Raw genomic sequence first — 17,626 nt, forward strand, 5'->3', positions numbered from 1 at the left:
ACCATTCCCAACCTTTTGCCCTCTTTAGATAGACCAGTCTTGCAATTTGACTTTATTGCTGCTAGAATTACAGGAGAAAGGTCTTACCAGCATAGCAATTACTGATACCTAATGTAATTTCATTTACACTGAAGTTTATTGAAGATCCATATTTTGGGACCTGCACTTGCATCTTCAGTAAAAACAGACTTCAGATTTTTGATGAATTATATTAAATATTTGATATTCTTATAAAGCAATGCCCATAAATGGATCACAAAGCACTTTAGCAGCGTGATAATTCTGAGAGCTGGTCCATCTCCCTCTTGAAAACGGAAAAGTGCGGTTCAGGCAGATCTCTTGCTGAAGAAACAGGGTTACAGGCTCAGAGGAGCAGCATTGATCTGATGTCAGTTCCCTCCTGAAACCACTAGCCAGTGCTGCCTCCCAGGGTGATACAAGATGGTGGATAGCAGTCCAGGCATTGGTCCAGCACGCGTACTTATGATTCATAGTAATATGAAACAAGCTTCGCATTTCAGGCATGACCTAGATTGCGTTTATTAGCTAGTCCTAAAATACAAGGTAAGATTTAGTAACCTTATTTATTTTTTCCCACAGTGGCTTAAAGAATGATTATAACAAAGAAACATTCACCTTGAAGCATAAAATTGATGAACAGATGTTCCCCTGTCGATTCATTAAGATAGGTAAATGCATTTTTTCAGCATTCTGAGTAGAAAATAATCTCTTCTTATACTTGTGCCAGTCTTGGCACTTGTGACTTCATTGTACTTAGGCAAAGTATCCACAGTAGCTATTCCATTTCATGATCTTTTAGGCTGGTTAGATTGGAACACAGTGAAGTCCTGTTACTAAGAAATAATAGCTTCATAATTTAAATCCTGGGGAATGAAAGTGCAATACAGTAATTTTCAGAAATACAGTTGTTGAGTCAACTAATTGCTGGAGAAGCTGCTTACTGTCCTACTATAAATTGCTATACAGAGCTCTAGAAAAGTCATTCATCTAAATACTGGTAAAAGTTCCAGCACTGACAACCCTAGAGTTTGAAAAAGGTTGAAGTATTTTTTGTTCTCAAACATGCTTGCAACACATAGAGCAACAGCAGAAGCTTTTTTAGATTCTTTTCCTGATGCTCTAATCGTTATGTCTGGAGCACCAACCCTATGAGGCCGGGCTGAGAGAGTTGGGGGGGTTCAGCCTGGAGAAGAGAAGGCTCCAGGGAGACCTTCGAGCGGCCTCCCAGGGCTTAAAGGGAGTAGAGGAAGGGTGGGGAGGGACTCTGGATCAGGGAGGTGGGGATAGGATGAGGGCCAACAGTTTTAAACTGGAAGAGGGCAAATTTAAATTAGAGATAAAGAAGAAATTCTTCCCTGTGCGGGGGTGAGGCGCTGGCCCAGGGTGCCCAGAGCAGCTGTGGCTGCCCCCTCCCTGGAAGGGTTCAAGGCCAGGTTGGACGGGGCTGGGAGCCCCCTGGGCTGGGGGAAGGGGGCCCTGCCCGGGTCAGGGGGGTGGGACTGGATGGTATTTAAGGTCCCTTCCAACCCGAACCATTCTGTGATTCTATGATCTCTGGCTAAAGATGGCATCCAGAGGCAAAGAGGAGTTATACCCTGAGATGTCTAGTCCAGTTTCTCTGGTGAAGCTTGCTAAAGAGGGTGCTAACGAAGGCTGGTTACTGTGACTTGTGGTGGGAACAGGTGAGGATTTCTCTTCCTTGCTTCATACAGGCCAGGGAGAACAAGTGTCTTACACTGGCCATCAGTGATACTGATTGCATTTAAGGATTTAATCCAAGAATTTAGAGCCGTTCAGCTCTTTGTAGCTCAGTGAATTTATCTTCCCCTTCGTATCTACTGAGATAGTGAATGAGTGACTGGTTTTAAACTAGCTGGTTAAGGTTAAAAATAGAACAAGGAGGTAGTTGCAGAAAATTGAGGTAAGAGCCTGTTGACTAATTTAGATGAATTTAGGAGTGTTTTGAAGTGTTGGGTAAGTCCTTTGCCAAGACTTGGATGATAGTGGCTGTGTAGTGGCTCCCCTCAGAGCCCTTTGCTCTTGTCTTCTATGCAGCTTTCTGAATCTCCTTTCATGTTTACCTGAGGAATTGGAAGCTTCAGGCTGGGAACCAAGTAATCATTTGTGTGCTATAAATTGTGGTGTTTCCCATACTTGGAGAAGTAGAGAAATTGGTTGTTCATTGGTTTTGTTTTTGGCTACATCTTTTGGAAGCATCTGTAACATTTGACTTTAAGAACCCTCAAGAGGAGCAGAGGAATAGTTAAAGGTTGACTACATCAGGAAAGCCAAATTGATTTTTTTGACTTTTTTTTTTTAAAAAAAAAAAAAACAAACGTATTCTGAAGCTCCCTACGTTAGGCTTTTGGGAGATACTATTTTTCAGTGTCTAAAAACTAGCAAATAGTTACTGTAGGGCTAGAGGGGTGAATGGGAAGATTACAAGCTACTTCTCTGGATGTGTAAATAGTATTCCAGCAAAATGTGTTCTGATGTTATGAAGTGTAACAGTAAGTTGAAACTTTCCTAGCAAAGTGAAATGCTGATTAATTTCGACTACCAGGATTTTTATTTCTCTGATATGACACGAGTAGAATTAATTAACAAAATATGACGTGTTTTGTTGGGGTGGGTTCCTCATGTAGCAATAAGCATTCTGTGTTATTAGATTTGTATTTAACGGTCACTTGCTCCCTAGTTATGATTTGAGATGGGTTCTCCTTTTTAGCTGTATCTATAGCCTTTTGTTTCTTGAAGCTGTCTTCTATGAAGAAATTCCTATGCTAGTACAGAAATTAAAATGATATTTTCAACAAAAGTTATTAAAACTTCTAGTTGATGGCTAGCGTAATTTTGTTTATGAAGTTGTGAGAGTGTTTTTTTGCTGTGACACAACTGCAAAACGATGTTACGAAATTCTGTTATTTTTCAGGCTCACAGCTTGAATATGTTTTCAGTTTGTTAAAATTTCCAAACTGCTAGCCAAAGTAACTCAAAATTTGAAGTACCGTGTTGTGTTCCTTGTAATGCTGCCAGCAAACATGAGGCCAAAAATCTGCCCTTTTGGACTCTTAGAGACTGACACCACTAAAGTTGCTGCTATCGGTGAGGTCCGTGTAGTTGGGGAAGGTATTAGTTCGGCAGCGACTTGCATCAGGCATTTGCTTTATAAATCTGCAGATAAGTGTACTGATCTATACACCACTGCTAATAACACAACGGTGAGGCTTATATGTCAGGACAGGGCAGGAGGAACATGACATGGGTAGATCTGTGAGAAGATAAAATGCTTCCTACAGCTTCCATTGCTCACGCATTAGAAGTTTCAGACTCATAGAAATGACAAAAAATAACTTCACTTTTATCAAGAAAACACTTGTACTTTTAATTTAATTAGTTCAACTTAATATCCTTAGCACTGAAATGCCCAGTTGTGCAGGCTTTTGACCTACTTGACAACTAATTTTTACATCTCATGTAGCACCTCATTAAAGAACTTGGGAGGAGAAGGTAGATATTTATCTGGACAAAATATTAAAGAATTGTCTAAGTTCTGTGAGCTTTGTTTCTGGCTCTGTTTTTGTGGTTACTCTAAACAGACATTTTTCTTTGTACTGTATCCTTGAAAGCAGAAGGTGTTATAAAGACTGATTGCCATGAAAGAGCTTGAAGAAGTGCTGGGTATAATTCTCATGCCAGTTTGTTATTGTCATGGGGGTTACTAACTAGTCTTCAAGATTTTTTTTTAAGCTTTGGTGCAATAGCAAGGAGCAATGCTTTCTTTATGGATGTTTCTTGCATTTTTACAAACATACACTGTTGGTGTGTCTACTGCCAGTCCATGAGGGATGCAGAAGTCAGCAATTACTTCACTGTGTTTAATGCCCCTGCTACTGTCCTCTCTAGCATACAGGGTTGCAGTCCTTGTCTGGGCGTAGTTTATAGCTTCTGATCATTGAGAAATAACCCCTAACACCATCCTTGTCTGGGTAAAGAACTGTTCAAGTCACCTAAATACCTTCTGCTTCTGTTAAAAGGATATTGATTTTTATTTTCTTCTTATTATTTTTTTCATCTGCTGGGCACCTGGAGTGATAGTTCAACTGGTCTGCACAGTTATATGTGTTTCAGGATGGATTGCTGTAGTCCATGCAGCAAAAAGCTGTACTGAGGTGGTTTTATGGTAAAAACCGGAGGAATACGGTAGCTTTAGGCTTCAGATTCAACACCTTTAATCTTAGTGTATTTCCACCTCAAAGATGCATGTGTGGGGGGAAAAAAGCAGCATAGGAAAGAGTGGATAGCATAAGGTGTGGCCCCTGTAGCTGCACTGCAGGACTCGTTATTCACTGATTTTTGAAGGGGGACATATCTTAGCTCTTGCAGAGCCTGTAGTAGGTTTGTGTCTACCGAGGCTGTAGTGTGAAATCTAAAGTGGGTGAAGGGGAGTACAAATTAAAACCAGCTGTTGGGAGATGTGAGAAAAGGAAGAGTTGCACCCAGGATCCTAGGCAGCTGTTACCATCAAAATTTTGGGCAAAATAAAAATGAGATTTGTGTGTCGCACTGATAAGAAAGGCTTATCGCTGTTTGTGTGACTGACGCTACTTCCATGCTGCACTTAGTGTCTCCTCGTTCCAGGGCTAGGTTAGATTGTGGCTGCCCTGAAATGAGGTTTGTCTAAAGAGATAAGCACACCTGTGGAGGCTTCAAAAAGGAGAGGGCAGCAGAAAGAATGAGAGGCATCTCCTTAGTGTAGCCTGGGAGCGGGGAAGAGGTTCAAAAATGGGGAAGTGATCCAGCAGAAAGCTTGGTCTTTGCCAAGGGAATAAAAATCACATTACAGTTTCAACTCTTCTGCTTTGTTTCTTTTCCTAGTTCTGTATAATAGTTGAAAAAGATGAAATTCAGTATTCTCTGCCTGTGCAGCACTGTGTTCCCCATACAACGTAACGTCTGTGTTTTCCTTAAAGTAGATGATTGCACCAGGAAAATCTCGATGTTAAATCACCATTTCTGGCATTATGTTTTCCTCTTGAAAGCAAGACTGTTAAAAGCTCTGAGTTAACTTGGGCGGGGGGGAGGGAAGTGTTAGCAAGTTGATGGCTTTGCATTTTTTTGTGGTGATAGCTACCCAGATTCTTATACACATCCTGATGTGTCTTTCAGACTGTAGTTGGCTACCAAGATAAGAGGGTGAATTGTTAAATTTTTCCAGAAGAAGTTGGTATCAGTTCTGAGAAGAACTGCTGAAAGGAAATAGAGGTGGACACCTCTGTTTTCTGCAATGAAATGGGATGGTGGTAATACTTTAGGTTTGTTTTTTCACCCAGTAATCTCGGTGTTAAGAAATGGGCCATAGGTTTATCATCAGGAAACTTATGGTCTTGGTCCATTTGGGATGGTCTGTGGTTTGGTTCAGTGTTCCAGTGCAATAAGCTGATGGATAGACTTGGATTCTTTATAGCTGAGAAAATACCGAATTTAACTTTAGTTTGGTCTTGATTTGTGTGTTCAGGTCTGAAGACTGATCAAAACTGTTACTGATACATGTGGTACTTTGTCAGTCTGCTACCTTAATGTGTGTGATATCTGGGATTAAATTTACCTGTGTACCTGGATTTAAAAGCAGTAGTGATCTATGGTATTAAGGTACCATATTGGCAGCACTCATGTTGTGCAGAGGGCAGAACTAAGCAAGAAGCTTCTTGGGCAGAGCGTATGCAGTGTGGATGAAAGACAGGTGACTCATGGTTTTTCTGTGCAGTTCACTTCTCTCCTGTCTCCACAAACATGCACCTACTAGGAACTGCTTTTTAAGCATCTTGCTTTGTATGCTGAACAGCCAAGTAGAAAGAAACTGTTTGAAGAGGATGATTAGAGAGATGTAACATGTGAAGTACCTACTTATGGATATTAAAATCAGTCAAGAATTGCATATTCAGAGTCTCTTTGGATCTTTTCTAAAAATCACTTCATGACTGTTCCCAGAAGTTGTCACGAGTCTTTAGCAATAGGTTTGTAGAAACATCCTTTAAAATTTAGAAAATCGTGTGTTTGAACATATGCTTTGTGCCCAAACATGTTGCAGAAAATAATAGATCTAGCTTTTTTGAAGTATAAATACTTAAGAACCTTTAAGAGCTCAGGAACAGCTTTAAGACAAATTTGGGTTTTTACTTCCTCAAGGAGTGGGTCAGAAAACCCTTAGTTCAAGTTAATCTCAGTGGTATTTCATAGTGGTTTGAAAGACAACAAACAATTTCTCTGTGGCAAAAATAGTTTCTGTGGAAAGGGGGAAGTAGTGGACTCCATGCTGTTGCTGGTAACTACTCATTCATCTCTAATACTGTCTTCCTGTTTATCACTTACGGTCAAATTAAAAGGAAACAAAAGTATTTGTAAAGAAACCACTTGATTTCACTGCAGTTTTAAGGAGTCAGAGCTCACACAAATTTTCTGGGAGTTGGAGTTGCTTCAAAAAACAGAACTAAGTCTTAACCTGCAGGTTAACCAGTAGATCGGTGCAAGAGCGTAGATGTTAACACAGCGTGGTAGAGAAGCCTTAGGTGAGAGGCTGCAGTGGGTTTCATGGGTCATTTGGCACTTTAAGGATGTTTGTTCCAATACACAGTAAAAACAGTATTAGCCAAAAAGCTACACAGATTTAAGCTTTTGGGAAGAAAAAAAAAAAGAAAAAAAAAAGAAAAAACAACAGTTTTGAAATTGGAAACTGACAGTTTTCCCTCCCTCCCTCCTCCACTACTTGCAGACGTTACTAATTTTGTTAAATGTAAAATACCCAAGCTTCTTGTCTTCACCATTAGGGAAAATAGTTGTTGCTGACAAATGTGGAAATAAATGTACTATGAGGAGCAAATACTGTCGCTAGTATGCTCGTGATTCCCTTCCATGTCAAAGCGTGTTGCCTCTTTGAGCTGTTTTAACTGATAGTATTTTTGTTCTTTTGCTGAAAGCAAGCTTCTTTGTAATGATCTACTGTGTTAATGTTGCTCAGCACAGGTTGCTTTAAATGATAACTTTAACGTGACGTATTTGGTAATTTTCCTAGGCTTATTTAAACAAACTAGAACTCATGTCAAGTCAGAGATACTGTATTTTATGTGACCTTTAAAAGCATTCTGTTGAAATAGTACTGTTTATAGCCTGATGAGACTAATATAGTACTTGGTTGATGTTTATGCATCCTTTTTCTCCTTTTCCTTTCTTCTCCAGTTCCACTCTTATCCTGGGGACCTAGCTTCAATTTTAGTATCTGGTATGTTGAACTTAATGGCATTGATGATCCAGATGTGGTCCAACCGTGCCTCAACTGGTACAGCAAGGTAGGCCTGCATTTTAGATGCCTGTTTGTCTGAAGATTCGCAGTTTCAGAATCTTGTGAAACTTCTCTTACTGGAATTACGTGACCTTTTCATTCCTTGAATATCAGCTATTAAAACAACAAACACGCATAGTTAAAACTCAAACCACATGGCTGACTTTTACTCTTAAGTGAATCTTTTTGAATTGTGTCTGCTTGTTCTCTTGGAAAAAAAAACAAAACAACAAAAACAACAACAAAACACCACCAAGAAACCTATAACCGCCACCTCCAAAAAAAAAAAATCCCAACCTGCTCAGTAGACATCACAAGAAAAACATAAAGGAAAAGCACACTGAGTCAAAGGGGACAATATTAGTACAGTAGTCTTTGTATTGGAAAGGAAATTAATCTTAACAAAACCAGATTCCATTTCTCCTTCCTCTTGCCTATTGATTAGTCATTCTTTTACCACACCAGTCCTGTAGGAGCTGTATGTGAGCCTAGAGCCATTTGGGTTACGTACGCAGCTTCTGTTACAAGGTGTAAAAATGATCTTGTTTTAAAGAGAATCCATGTTGGTGTCTTTCCTGTTGCAGCTCTTTGCACTTCTGATCTTTCCTTCTTAGTGTCTGTTTGCTGAATACTTTAGAGCAGAGGGGAGATGATGGCACTGGGCTGTGAGATGAGATGATTTATGCCATTTGTCACTTTGATAGGCAGAAAGTTCAAAGAATTCTAACCATTATTTGTATAAACTGTATTTGAGTGCAACAGATGCCTTTCCTGTGGGAAGGAAGTGCATACTGACAACCAGAATTCATTTTGTTGCTGCTTTTGATGCATAGATCTTCTGGAACAATTAATGAAATTCATATTGTGTTTCCTTCCCAGCTGAATAAGACTGAGTAGTGGAGCAACATATCTCTGCTTCCAGAAGGAAAAATTTAGAAGAGGGTAAAGATTGTGAGTGGTAGTACTAAGACTCCCTCACCAGTTTATGGTTCTGCCAGTATGGCAAAGAAAACTCGTGGCCATGCTATCTGTCTCATATGCGTTTATACCAATATCACACACTTCTTCACAGAGGATTTAAACCCAGCACTAACAGTCACAGTTGAAGTTGTCTGTAGCTACTTCATGATTAAAGTGGTATTGTGGACATTAGTCTTGCTGATTACTGATGTCCAGTTCTGAAAAGTACAGTTGACAAAAGCTGCTGGTTGTTTTCTGTGCTTCTTTCTGCTGCCTCTGCACATGGTGGTGTGTGGCATTTTTGACCAGTTACTCCAACCAGGAAGCTCTGATTTTTATTTTTTTTTGGTCAGAAGCCATCTGATGATGATGTCAGCATCTGTTTTGTTCCATCTTTATCCCATGGAATCGACACTTTTAGTGGTCAGCATGTATGGAGTGACAGCTTCTTCAAGGGGTGCCAGCATTGTTCTTCTAAAGCTTAGAGCCCTAAAGCAGCAATGCAGAGACTTAGTCATGATTGTTTGGGCTTTACTAGGATCAGTTGCCAAGTTTTTGGTGATGAGTGTATGTCTCACTGGTGGTGTTCTCTCTCACAGTCCTGAGAGGTCACTGTTGCTGGATCCGTGTAGGAGGATGTGTTGACCAATCTCAGGGGAAAGGCAGAAAGGTTGACCTGTTGCTTCCAGTTCTTTTAAGATGGGGTGAATATTTTCATGTATGTTCTTAGAAGTCTCAAAGGCTTTGAAACCTACTAATTATTTACTGCCTGAGACATCAGATGAGAAGAAGGTTCTACACAAAGTTGCCCATCCTTTTTGTTGCGTGTGCTTCAACTAACAAAACCTCCCTTCCCTGAAGGGAGTGGAGTTGGGGGTAATGAATAAAGACTCAAAGCAGCAAACATGCTCCTCAGTTCTGTTCCTTCTGCTTTTTCCTTGCTGTCCAGCTCAGCCTACTGCCTCCTGAAAGCCTTGCCACTTTGCTTTTACTGAACAGTGGGCATGTTTTAGCAATGAAGAAATGGCATTTTACCGACAGCTGTCACTTTCGGTTTTGATAATGAACACTTAAATATTTTTAATTCATCTAGTGTATTTGACAGCGTTAATACCTTAGTCTCATGCTCTTGTTATGTTTTTAACCATAGGAATTATTTACAGCTTCAGATCAAATCTTATTATTTGGGTTGTCATCTCTTTAAACCTGTATGACAGCATTTAAAAAGGAGCCTTTTATATGCTTCTTATACACCTTTTTACATAAAAAAAAATTTCTACATTTTACTTCTGAAGTACCACTGTGGTGTCACTTAAATACAAACTTTTATACTTCGAGTGGCCAACCTGCATCCAAGAGTCATTTCATGTTTTTTATAAGCCAACTCTCAGTCATGAGAGGTTCAATGGAAATATGCTGTCTGAATTCTCTCTGATGCCTAAACTAGAGGAATGGAAAGTGCAGAAGCTCGTTGTTACTGGTGTGCAGCTATCCTTTTGCTTGCCATCCCTTTGAGCAACAAAGAATCTAATGTAGTTTTGGCCTTGACTGATGTAAGTGAATGTTTGCTTAAAGACATTGGCTTAGGTATCTCTTAGAAAGAAAAAAAAAAAAAAAATTCCCAATTGCGCTGTAAAACTCTGTTTTAGCTTTAGTATTCCTTTGCCACAGTCTTGCATTTTTATCGGTACATGTCCTTGGCCTTTTTCATGTGGGCTGGGAACTGATTTTCTAAAAATGCATAGTTCTGGCTATTTGCAGCTGTGAAATACTGATGGATTAAGAACTAAAAATATAGCACATGGCCGTGTTTCTTTTTAGCTGCTTCAGTTTGAGATTCTTGCTATAGAGCCATTATTTCAAGAGCACTAATTTCTGTTGAATGTCAGTGTTAGTTCCAGGTTTTCAGAAAAATTCTGTTCGTTTGAACACCATAAACTTCACTTTTAGCATTGGTGTACATTTAGAAGTAAAATCTTTTGTCTGCAAATTGATCAGTCTTATAGATGCTTAAAGTTACATTTGTTTTTTACCACAGTGGGTTTGTGTTGAAGATGAAAATTGAGATTTTTTTTTTTTTTTGCTTTAATGCCTTAGAATTTAGGTTTGAAGAGTCTATTTAAAATAAGTAGTTCTGCTACTTACCAACTTAGAAATCTGTGTTACTTAGACATATTGTTAGCGGCTTTGAAAATGATTTGGTAGGTTAACAGCACGCGCTGTAGCTCTTACGCAGAGTTTACAATTCCCTCACATTTCTGTGCCTGGATGTTTGATCCAGTGTGGGTTTCTCTAGTCTTCCTCAACCCTTCCCACAGCTGAGTGGGAAATGGGCAGCTTTGGCTCACCTGAGCAGGGGTTCTGCTTCAAAATGCTTGAGAATTTTTTGAAGGGAAGACTCTGGTGCGCGTGTAAATCCTTGCTGGCGTTGATCCGAAACACTCGCGAACCCACAGGATTTGGGGTCAGCCCTGCCTTCTGCTTTTCCGTTGCAGGAACAGTAGTCATATTGCAAGTATTCCTATTCTTATGTTTTGGTGTTTTTTTGGTTTGTGTTTGTTTTTTGGTTTTGTTTTTTTTTTTTTTTTCCTTCTGCTTCTAGAAAAGCTGTGACCTACTTACTCTTCTAAATTATTTTGTTATGTAAGAGTCATACAATCAAATTATGTAACGCTGATAGCGAAGGCTTTTTCCTGCACTGTACTTCGTGTAGGCCTCCCAATAGCAGGGCCAAGCAGATGGGGGGGAAATAATGGTCACTCTGGAGATCTGGGACATTGTGCACTCCCTTCTTGTACGCTTATTAAATTGTATAATACAGAGTTGTACAATTTCTATACTGTTGGAAAGTAAATGCGTGCCCAGCTTGTAATGTTTTTCATATAGTGTTCCTCTGTAAGCTAGTGAGCAATTTGTGCAGTGTATATAAGGGTTCCTGCTTCTGTCTCCAGGCAGGTTCACAGGTAGTTCCCAGCAATGCTGGTAAAAGAAAAATCTACATGTCTCATAGGTTTTCTTGTGTTCCAGTAGTACCGTGAACAGGAAGCCATTCGCCTTTGCCTAAAGCATTTTCGTCAGCACAACTACACTGAAGCTTTTGAGTCGCTGCAGAAGAAAACAAAGATTGCTCTGGAGCACCCAATGTTGACAGACCTGCACGACAAACTGGTATTGAAGGGAGACTTCGATGCTTGTGAAGAACTGATAGAAAAAGCTGTGAATGGTAAGAGAATCAGAGGGGTCTGATGTATTAATTGGAAAAAAAAAAAAACCCAAAACCCACATCAAAATGTTACTTTTTTAAATGTTAATGTACTTAGTAGTAGAATTAGCTAGTCCATGTGCTATTTCATATTTAGTGTGGTGTACTGTCAGCTTTTGGACTTGTGACTATGTGTGTGATGAAGGCTGAAAATTCAGTTATGGAATATGTTATCACTGCTTCTTTTGGAGTCTATGACTACGTGGTGCACTTGAGTGGATAACGATAAGTTCTTGTAAGTGGCTGGCAAGCTGAAGGTGGGCTTAACTATCAGAAAAGTCACTGGAGCGGTGAGCAGGGAAGCATAAAACTTGAGTTCTTGGTGGTGATCTGTATCATGGTTTCTGGTTAGAGCTGACCACCTCGTTGGAATTTCAGCAGTTTTCAGCTGTTTTTGAATGAGAATGCCATCGTTGCTTATGGGGCGAATAGTCCTTGGAGAATGGTGTAGAAGTCACAGTGACTGGAGGCAGAGCCTGTTTTCCCTTGCAGAGCAGGATGTTGGCAGCTGGTTTCATTGTAACTACTATTAATTTTTTACTTGGAAACTTTCAACTTACTCCTGTGTGTAAACAGCTCTCAGCTCCTAAAACTGCGGATATGTACTTGCTGTTGATAGAATGAGATACAAAAAGAATTGGACTATGACACTGAAGTGTCTTCCCAGACCTGTAGAGTGGTTTTGGATCACAGTCTGATAAAACCGAGGTGCTCTTGACTGTGACAGTTGCTTTTTATGGGGGTACTTCTACTGGCATAAGAAGAGAACCTTGTGTCTAATGCCAGTAGAATTAGGGGCTTAGTAGATCAATTTCATGGGTGTCTGGCACCAGAGATGCTTTTTCTAATTCTGGGCTAATCAGTCATTTTGTAATACCTTTTGAATAGATGCCAGCATACCTGCTTGGCTACATCAGTGTGGTTTGTACCACTCAAGTCGAAAGTGGTTCTCAGGATATGATAGCTTTAAAATCAAGGTTTGCCTTCCATGAAAATCCATCTTTTTGTGAATAAGCTGTTCAACTACGCACAATGTTAGGGAGCTTATTGCAACAGGTTGTTTAAAAACTGCAGCGAATTGTTTTCTACGGGTTTTGGCTCAAGGTTTCTTGACTATATAGATAGAACAGCTGAGCTCTGCCTTGTGCTGAGCTCTCTGAGCAGCTACGAGCATGGAGACTGAGTTGCCAGTGTTCATCCTCACCCTCCTGAGTGTTGCCTGCCCTCCTGAGACAGTGTAGTGTTGTTGGCCGAGATGGGAGTGTGAACAGCTTCCTGCAATGCAGGGGCATTTTGCAACTGGCAGCTTCCTCCTGAATCTTAAGGGCAAAGGAGGGTTGCAGGATGAGAAAGCAGCAGGGAGCTGTGGCTGGCTGTTACTGTCTTTGCAGTGTTTCTCAAAGACACGAGTGCCTGGTGGGAGCTGATGAGCCCATCGATATGAGGCAGGATCTGCTGAAAGCCAGAGGAGTACTATATGCTGATGGTGATGATTTTATCAGTGCATCGTTGTGCTGCCTTGGCTGTGGCTTAATCTCCTCAGTGCCTAGAGGCTGTCCTCTTTCCACTTCATCGCAGGCTGTAGTAGAAACTATTTCTTGAATGGAATTTCACTAGAAGTTTAGAACATGCTGAAAAAGTTCCCTCAGAAATGGACCTTTTTTTTTTTTTTCTTGGGTACTAATGAAATGTTTAGCCTAATTTTTTGACCTGTTCTATGTTGATTTCTCTTATTACTTAATAATTAACATACTGCTTTTATTCTATCTGCCAATTTTCGCCTAGGACTTGAGCAGAGGTGGTGTTTCTGTTTCCCCTTGTATGTTGAGAGTGGGGTTGCTGTCTGCAGTGCTCAGCATTTCCAGATGTGGAAGTACTGACAAAGGACTTGACTGGTAGAAAACTCTAGGTCTTGTGTTGTACTGTCTGACAAATGGGTACTTGCTTCTTGTCAGATTTGATGTGAATAATCCTGCTTCCCTGGTTCTTGTAATCATGTCCCTTTTTGGAGGCTGAGGAACTCAGTGTCACTTAAGCAAACTAGAGAAATACGCTGTAGCTTGTTTTATCAGCCCTTCTTTTTTGTTCCAGGAACTACAGAAGCAAGTATTTCTAGTAACAGATTGTGGATAACTTAGCAGGAGAGTCTTCAAGCAGCATCATTAAGTTTTGTCACTGCTTCTGAGGGACAAAACAGTATGCATGAGCATGTTTATATTGCTTCCTTTTAATCCGACACCTGATTAGCTGAAGTTAAATGTCACTGTACACATCTTCTATTGCTCTGGTGCTCATCTTTAATGGTTTTGCTTGTTTTTGAATACATTAACCTTCCCTCCATCCTTCTGCAGTTCTTTATGCTGTCTTCAGCTTTTGTACCCATTTAAAGCTGTTGCCTCCCAGCACCCCTCAGAGAGAAGTGCTATCTATCCCGACACACTGAGGCTGTATCCCATATTTGCTTTAAGCTGACACAACTGCGGGTTTTTACTAACTGGGTCAATCCTGTCCTTACTCGGGACAGTGTGTCCCCTGGCCCCTCACTTGCTGGCACTGGTGCTTGTGCTGCTACAAGGCAAACCAGGTCAGGGAGCTGATTGGGCTACGATGGGGGAGAGGATAGGACAGACCTCTTCTGATACCCACAGAAACCTGCAACTGCATCTGGAATAGTTTGTCTGGACTCGTACAAGATGAGTCAAGTCAAGGTGTTGAATGTAGCTGGTATTTAACAGCTTGATCCTTCTTGGTAGGATGGGAATGGATGTTTTCAGCCTTCCACACATTTTCCTATAGTACTGCTACCATCTGCTCCCTATAGTCCTGTATAGTTACCTGTCCTGATTCAGTTCTGCATCTCTCTTGAGCTCTTCTGTATGAAAGATGTTCATTAGCACCCAGCATCTTTCCATTTTACTTTCTTAGCAGCTTTGTTGTGAAGTCTCCATAGCTTCCTGCTTAGTCTCTAAGGTGTGGGTGTTTTTACGACCGAACTCCTCTCTGATAAGTTGTTTTTCCAAATAAAAGCAGATTAACATTAGTCCTGGGTAATGGCCCCTGTAGTGTAGTTGAAGTGTAGAGTTAATTGAGATACACAGATCCTTAAATTATCCCTGAAATTGTTCAAAGAGCGAACTGTTCTTTAACAGACTGGACATGAATATATGAACTTCTGACCTCTTGCTGATCTGAGAGTTCATTGCCTTAAAGGAACAAACAGAAGTGCAATGAGGTTGACAGAGGTATTGCACACTCAGTTCAGCCTAAAATGTCTTCTGTAGAGGCTAATATTTGCAGTGGTAGGTATTTAAGGAGTGAAATACGATGCATCTCTTGCAGGCTATTTCCATAGACTTAGTCATGTAGAAAAAGAGTAGGTGGTCAAGAATTAGTGCTAGCAGAGCTAACTCTTGTTCTTTTGCATTGCTAATGATGAACGCTGTCTTCCACCTCACATCACCAGATGATTTCTTTTGAGAGCTCAGTGGCAGGCAGCCATACTTTTCCCGCAGATTCTTTTGACTTGTGCATTACACTAAGAAAATGGGCAAATGGAAACTCTGGCAGCTGCCTGACTTCCTCTCAAAAATAAAAGGTTCCCTAAATCTCAGCTGGTTCACAGACTTGGTTCAAACACTTCACATTTGGATTCATTCCTATAGCTTTCAGACGGCCTATATTATTGAAGAAAAATCTGCTTAATATTCCTACAGAGAGTATGCAGAGTGCAAATTACTTAGTTGAACTGTTTGCAGCTACTGTAGACATAAAGCTGCTTGAAATGGATTGAAGATCTGCTAGTGTCATATTAGTATTCCGGGGACCGAGGTGCTCCTTTGGCAGTTCTTGTGTCAGTATGTGATACGTGTTTATCTGTTGACGAGTTGGCCCTGTTTGACAAACAAGTTGTTGTGATGCACCGACTGCGGTCTCAAATGGCTCCCAAAACTCGGGATGCAGGGGAGCAGTTGTATTCTTCTGGAAGCTCTAGGCAGACATGTATACTGTAATTTTGCGTTTGGATTCGGTTCTGAGAAAGTATGGATGCTGGTTTGCTGCTCTGTAGTACCGGGATATGTGGAGGGGAAAGGCTTGCTAGGGATCCAAAGGCTGTGGTAAGTACCTGGTAGGGTTTGTGTAGAAGCAGTGTATCTTTTAGGGATTTGAAAGCAAACCTTGTTTCATTTTTATTAAGAAGTGCAAGAGAATATTACAGCTTTGAGGCTGGAAAGGATTTATGTGTGTTTCCCTGTTGCTCCCATGTCTTGAGGAAATTGTTGAGTAATGGCTGGATTTTAATCTGGTGTTATCTTTGTTTTCCGCTTCAGTTTTTCTTTAGAAGGATTTTTGTGTCTACAAAAATGTCAGTCTGTTTAGGTGTTGAGAGTATTTTTCTTTGGTTCAGGAAAAATCTTAAAAAAACCAAACCCTGACACCCAGAAATTACGGGCTAAATGCCAACTGAAGATTTTTCAGCCATTGGCAGTGAAGTGAATAGATTTTAATAATTCTATCTAGATAAGTGTGTTGTCTAAAAAGAAACTCTAATACAACTTCTACTTGTTCCTGATTGACTTCAGCCGGTTAAATGTTTTTGTCCGCTATGTTTGTCCTAATCCTTTCTAGGTAACCTGTAATTGGCTGACAAAATAAAGGCTTCAGTTATCAGGGAGGTAGAATTTACTAAGCTTTACCACTGTGAACTTCATGTTGTTACATCCAAAATGCGTCACAACTTGCTGTGAAGGGCTTGAAAATAGTACAAAATAAAAGTACTGGTTTTGGCCGTAATTTCAGGGAGTAAACATGGACATTGAAATGAGAGGCCTCTGGAGCAGAGGAAAAGACTTCTGTTAAAAACTTGCACTTAACACTTTTTTTTCCTACAGGAGTCTTGAAATTTATTTTAAACTACTGATTCATTGGAAGCAGCTGACAAACCTGAACAGGCCTAGACTTGGTCCTCAGTGCCTCACAGAAGCTTTGGAGACCTTTTGGTCAGCAGTGCTATTCTGGCAAGAAACATAAGGAGTGCTCTAGAATAGGTTTGGCATCGGATACAGAATCCGCCTAGAAATCCTCCTTTTTTTTCCCTGGTGGTGTCAGACAGGTGGTGATTCAGCTTCCAAAACAAGCTGCTGCTGGTTTGCAGTGCAAGTAGAATGAATGTGGAACTGCTCCCAGCAGAAAGAAACATTTCTGGGAAGCAAGCTGGAATATTTCCAAACCAATGTCCCATGGAAGACAAGAAGCATTATTAAAAGAGGCTGAAGGCACAGTAGGGGAGAAGTGTCATATCTTGACAAGTGCAGCCTGTGGGTGTTGAGCATGGGAGAGAGGTTAAATCACCCTTTCAGATCGTATGTGGTGTAATTCATCCTCTTGGGCTATTTATGTCCAATTATCTATTGGCTGCCATAGGGATAAATACGGTTTTGCGTTCTGTCTTCAAGACCGAACACTCTAATGATAACCAAAAGGCTGGATTTCTGTCTAGGTTTGTGGCTAGAAAAATCTGCCTGAGTCAGTATGGGATTTCTTGCAGCGCATGTATTTGTTCTCTTGGAAGTTGGCTTTTCTGAATCAGAATTCATGAAGTCTCAAGCTTAAAACCTCTCGTGTCTTGTCCCAAATTCGTATATGCTACAGAATTGGAAGTTAAGAACCCTACTCTTAAAACCAAAATAAACCACTTTCCTGCATACGTTGAGCAAACTTTTGGCTTTCCTCAATTACCTAATGCTAAGGGAGAGCTGATGTGTTTGGCTCTAAGACAGGTGAAAGTAAATCTGCCCTGCTTTCACAGAATATTTCATTTGAAAAGCTTGCAGAGCTCAGTTTATGAAAGTTGAAAGCAGTTTTGTATTTTAAGACTGAATTCAGCACCTTTCAGGAGCTCTTGAGTGCCCTTATTTTCCTATTAGATGGTCTCTAAATAGAGTATTCATCCTCTCCCAGGAAGTACTTGCTGGCTTGGGTTTTAATTAAAACCTGGATTTCAGTCACGACAAACTACAGGATGCCAGGAAACACTTTAAAATATT

The 17,626-nt window shown here is 40.4% G+C and overlaps 1 protein-coding gene across 1 annotated transcript in view; it reads left to right on the forward strand.

Moving 5' to 3' along the window:
- Nucleotides 1-17,626, forward strand: part of MKLN1 (muskelin 1) — a 98,795-nt gene that overhangs the window by 24,455 nt on the left and 56,714 nt on the right. The window contains exons 4-6 of the mRNA XM_042791933.1: nt 601-689; nt 7,258-7,367; nt 11,351-11,543. Of these exons, the coding sequence (XP_042647867.1) occupies nt 601-689; nt 7,258-7,367; nt 11,351-11,543 (392 nt within the window). The remainder of the gene's footprint in view (nt 1-600; nt 690-7,257; nt 7,368-11,350; nt 11,544-17,626) is intronic.

Source organism: Tyto alba, unplaced genomic scaffold (assembly GCF_018691265.1).
Source record: "Tyto alba isolate M040663 unplaced genomic scaffold, T.alba_DEE_v4.0 Super-Scaffold_2, whole genome shotgun sequence".
Taxonomy (NCBI): domain Eukaryota; kingdom Metazoa; phylum Chordata; class Aves; order Strigiformes; family Tytonidae; genus Tyto; species Tyto alba.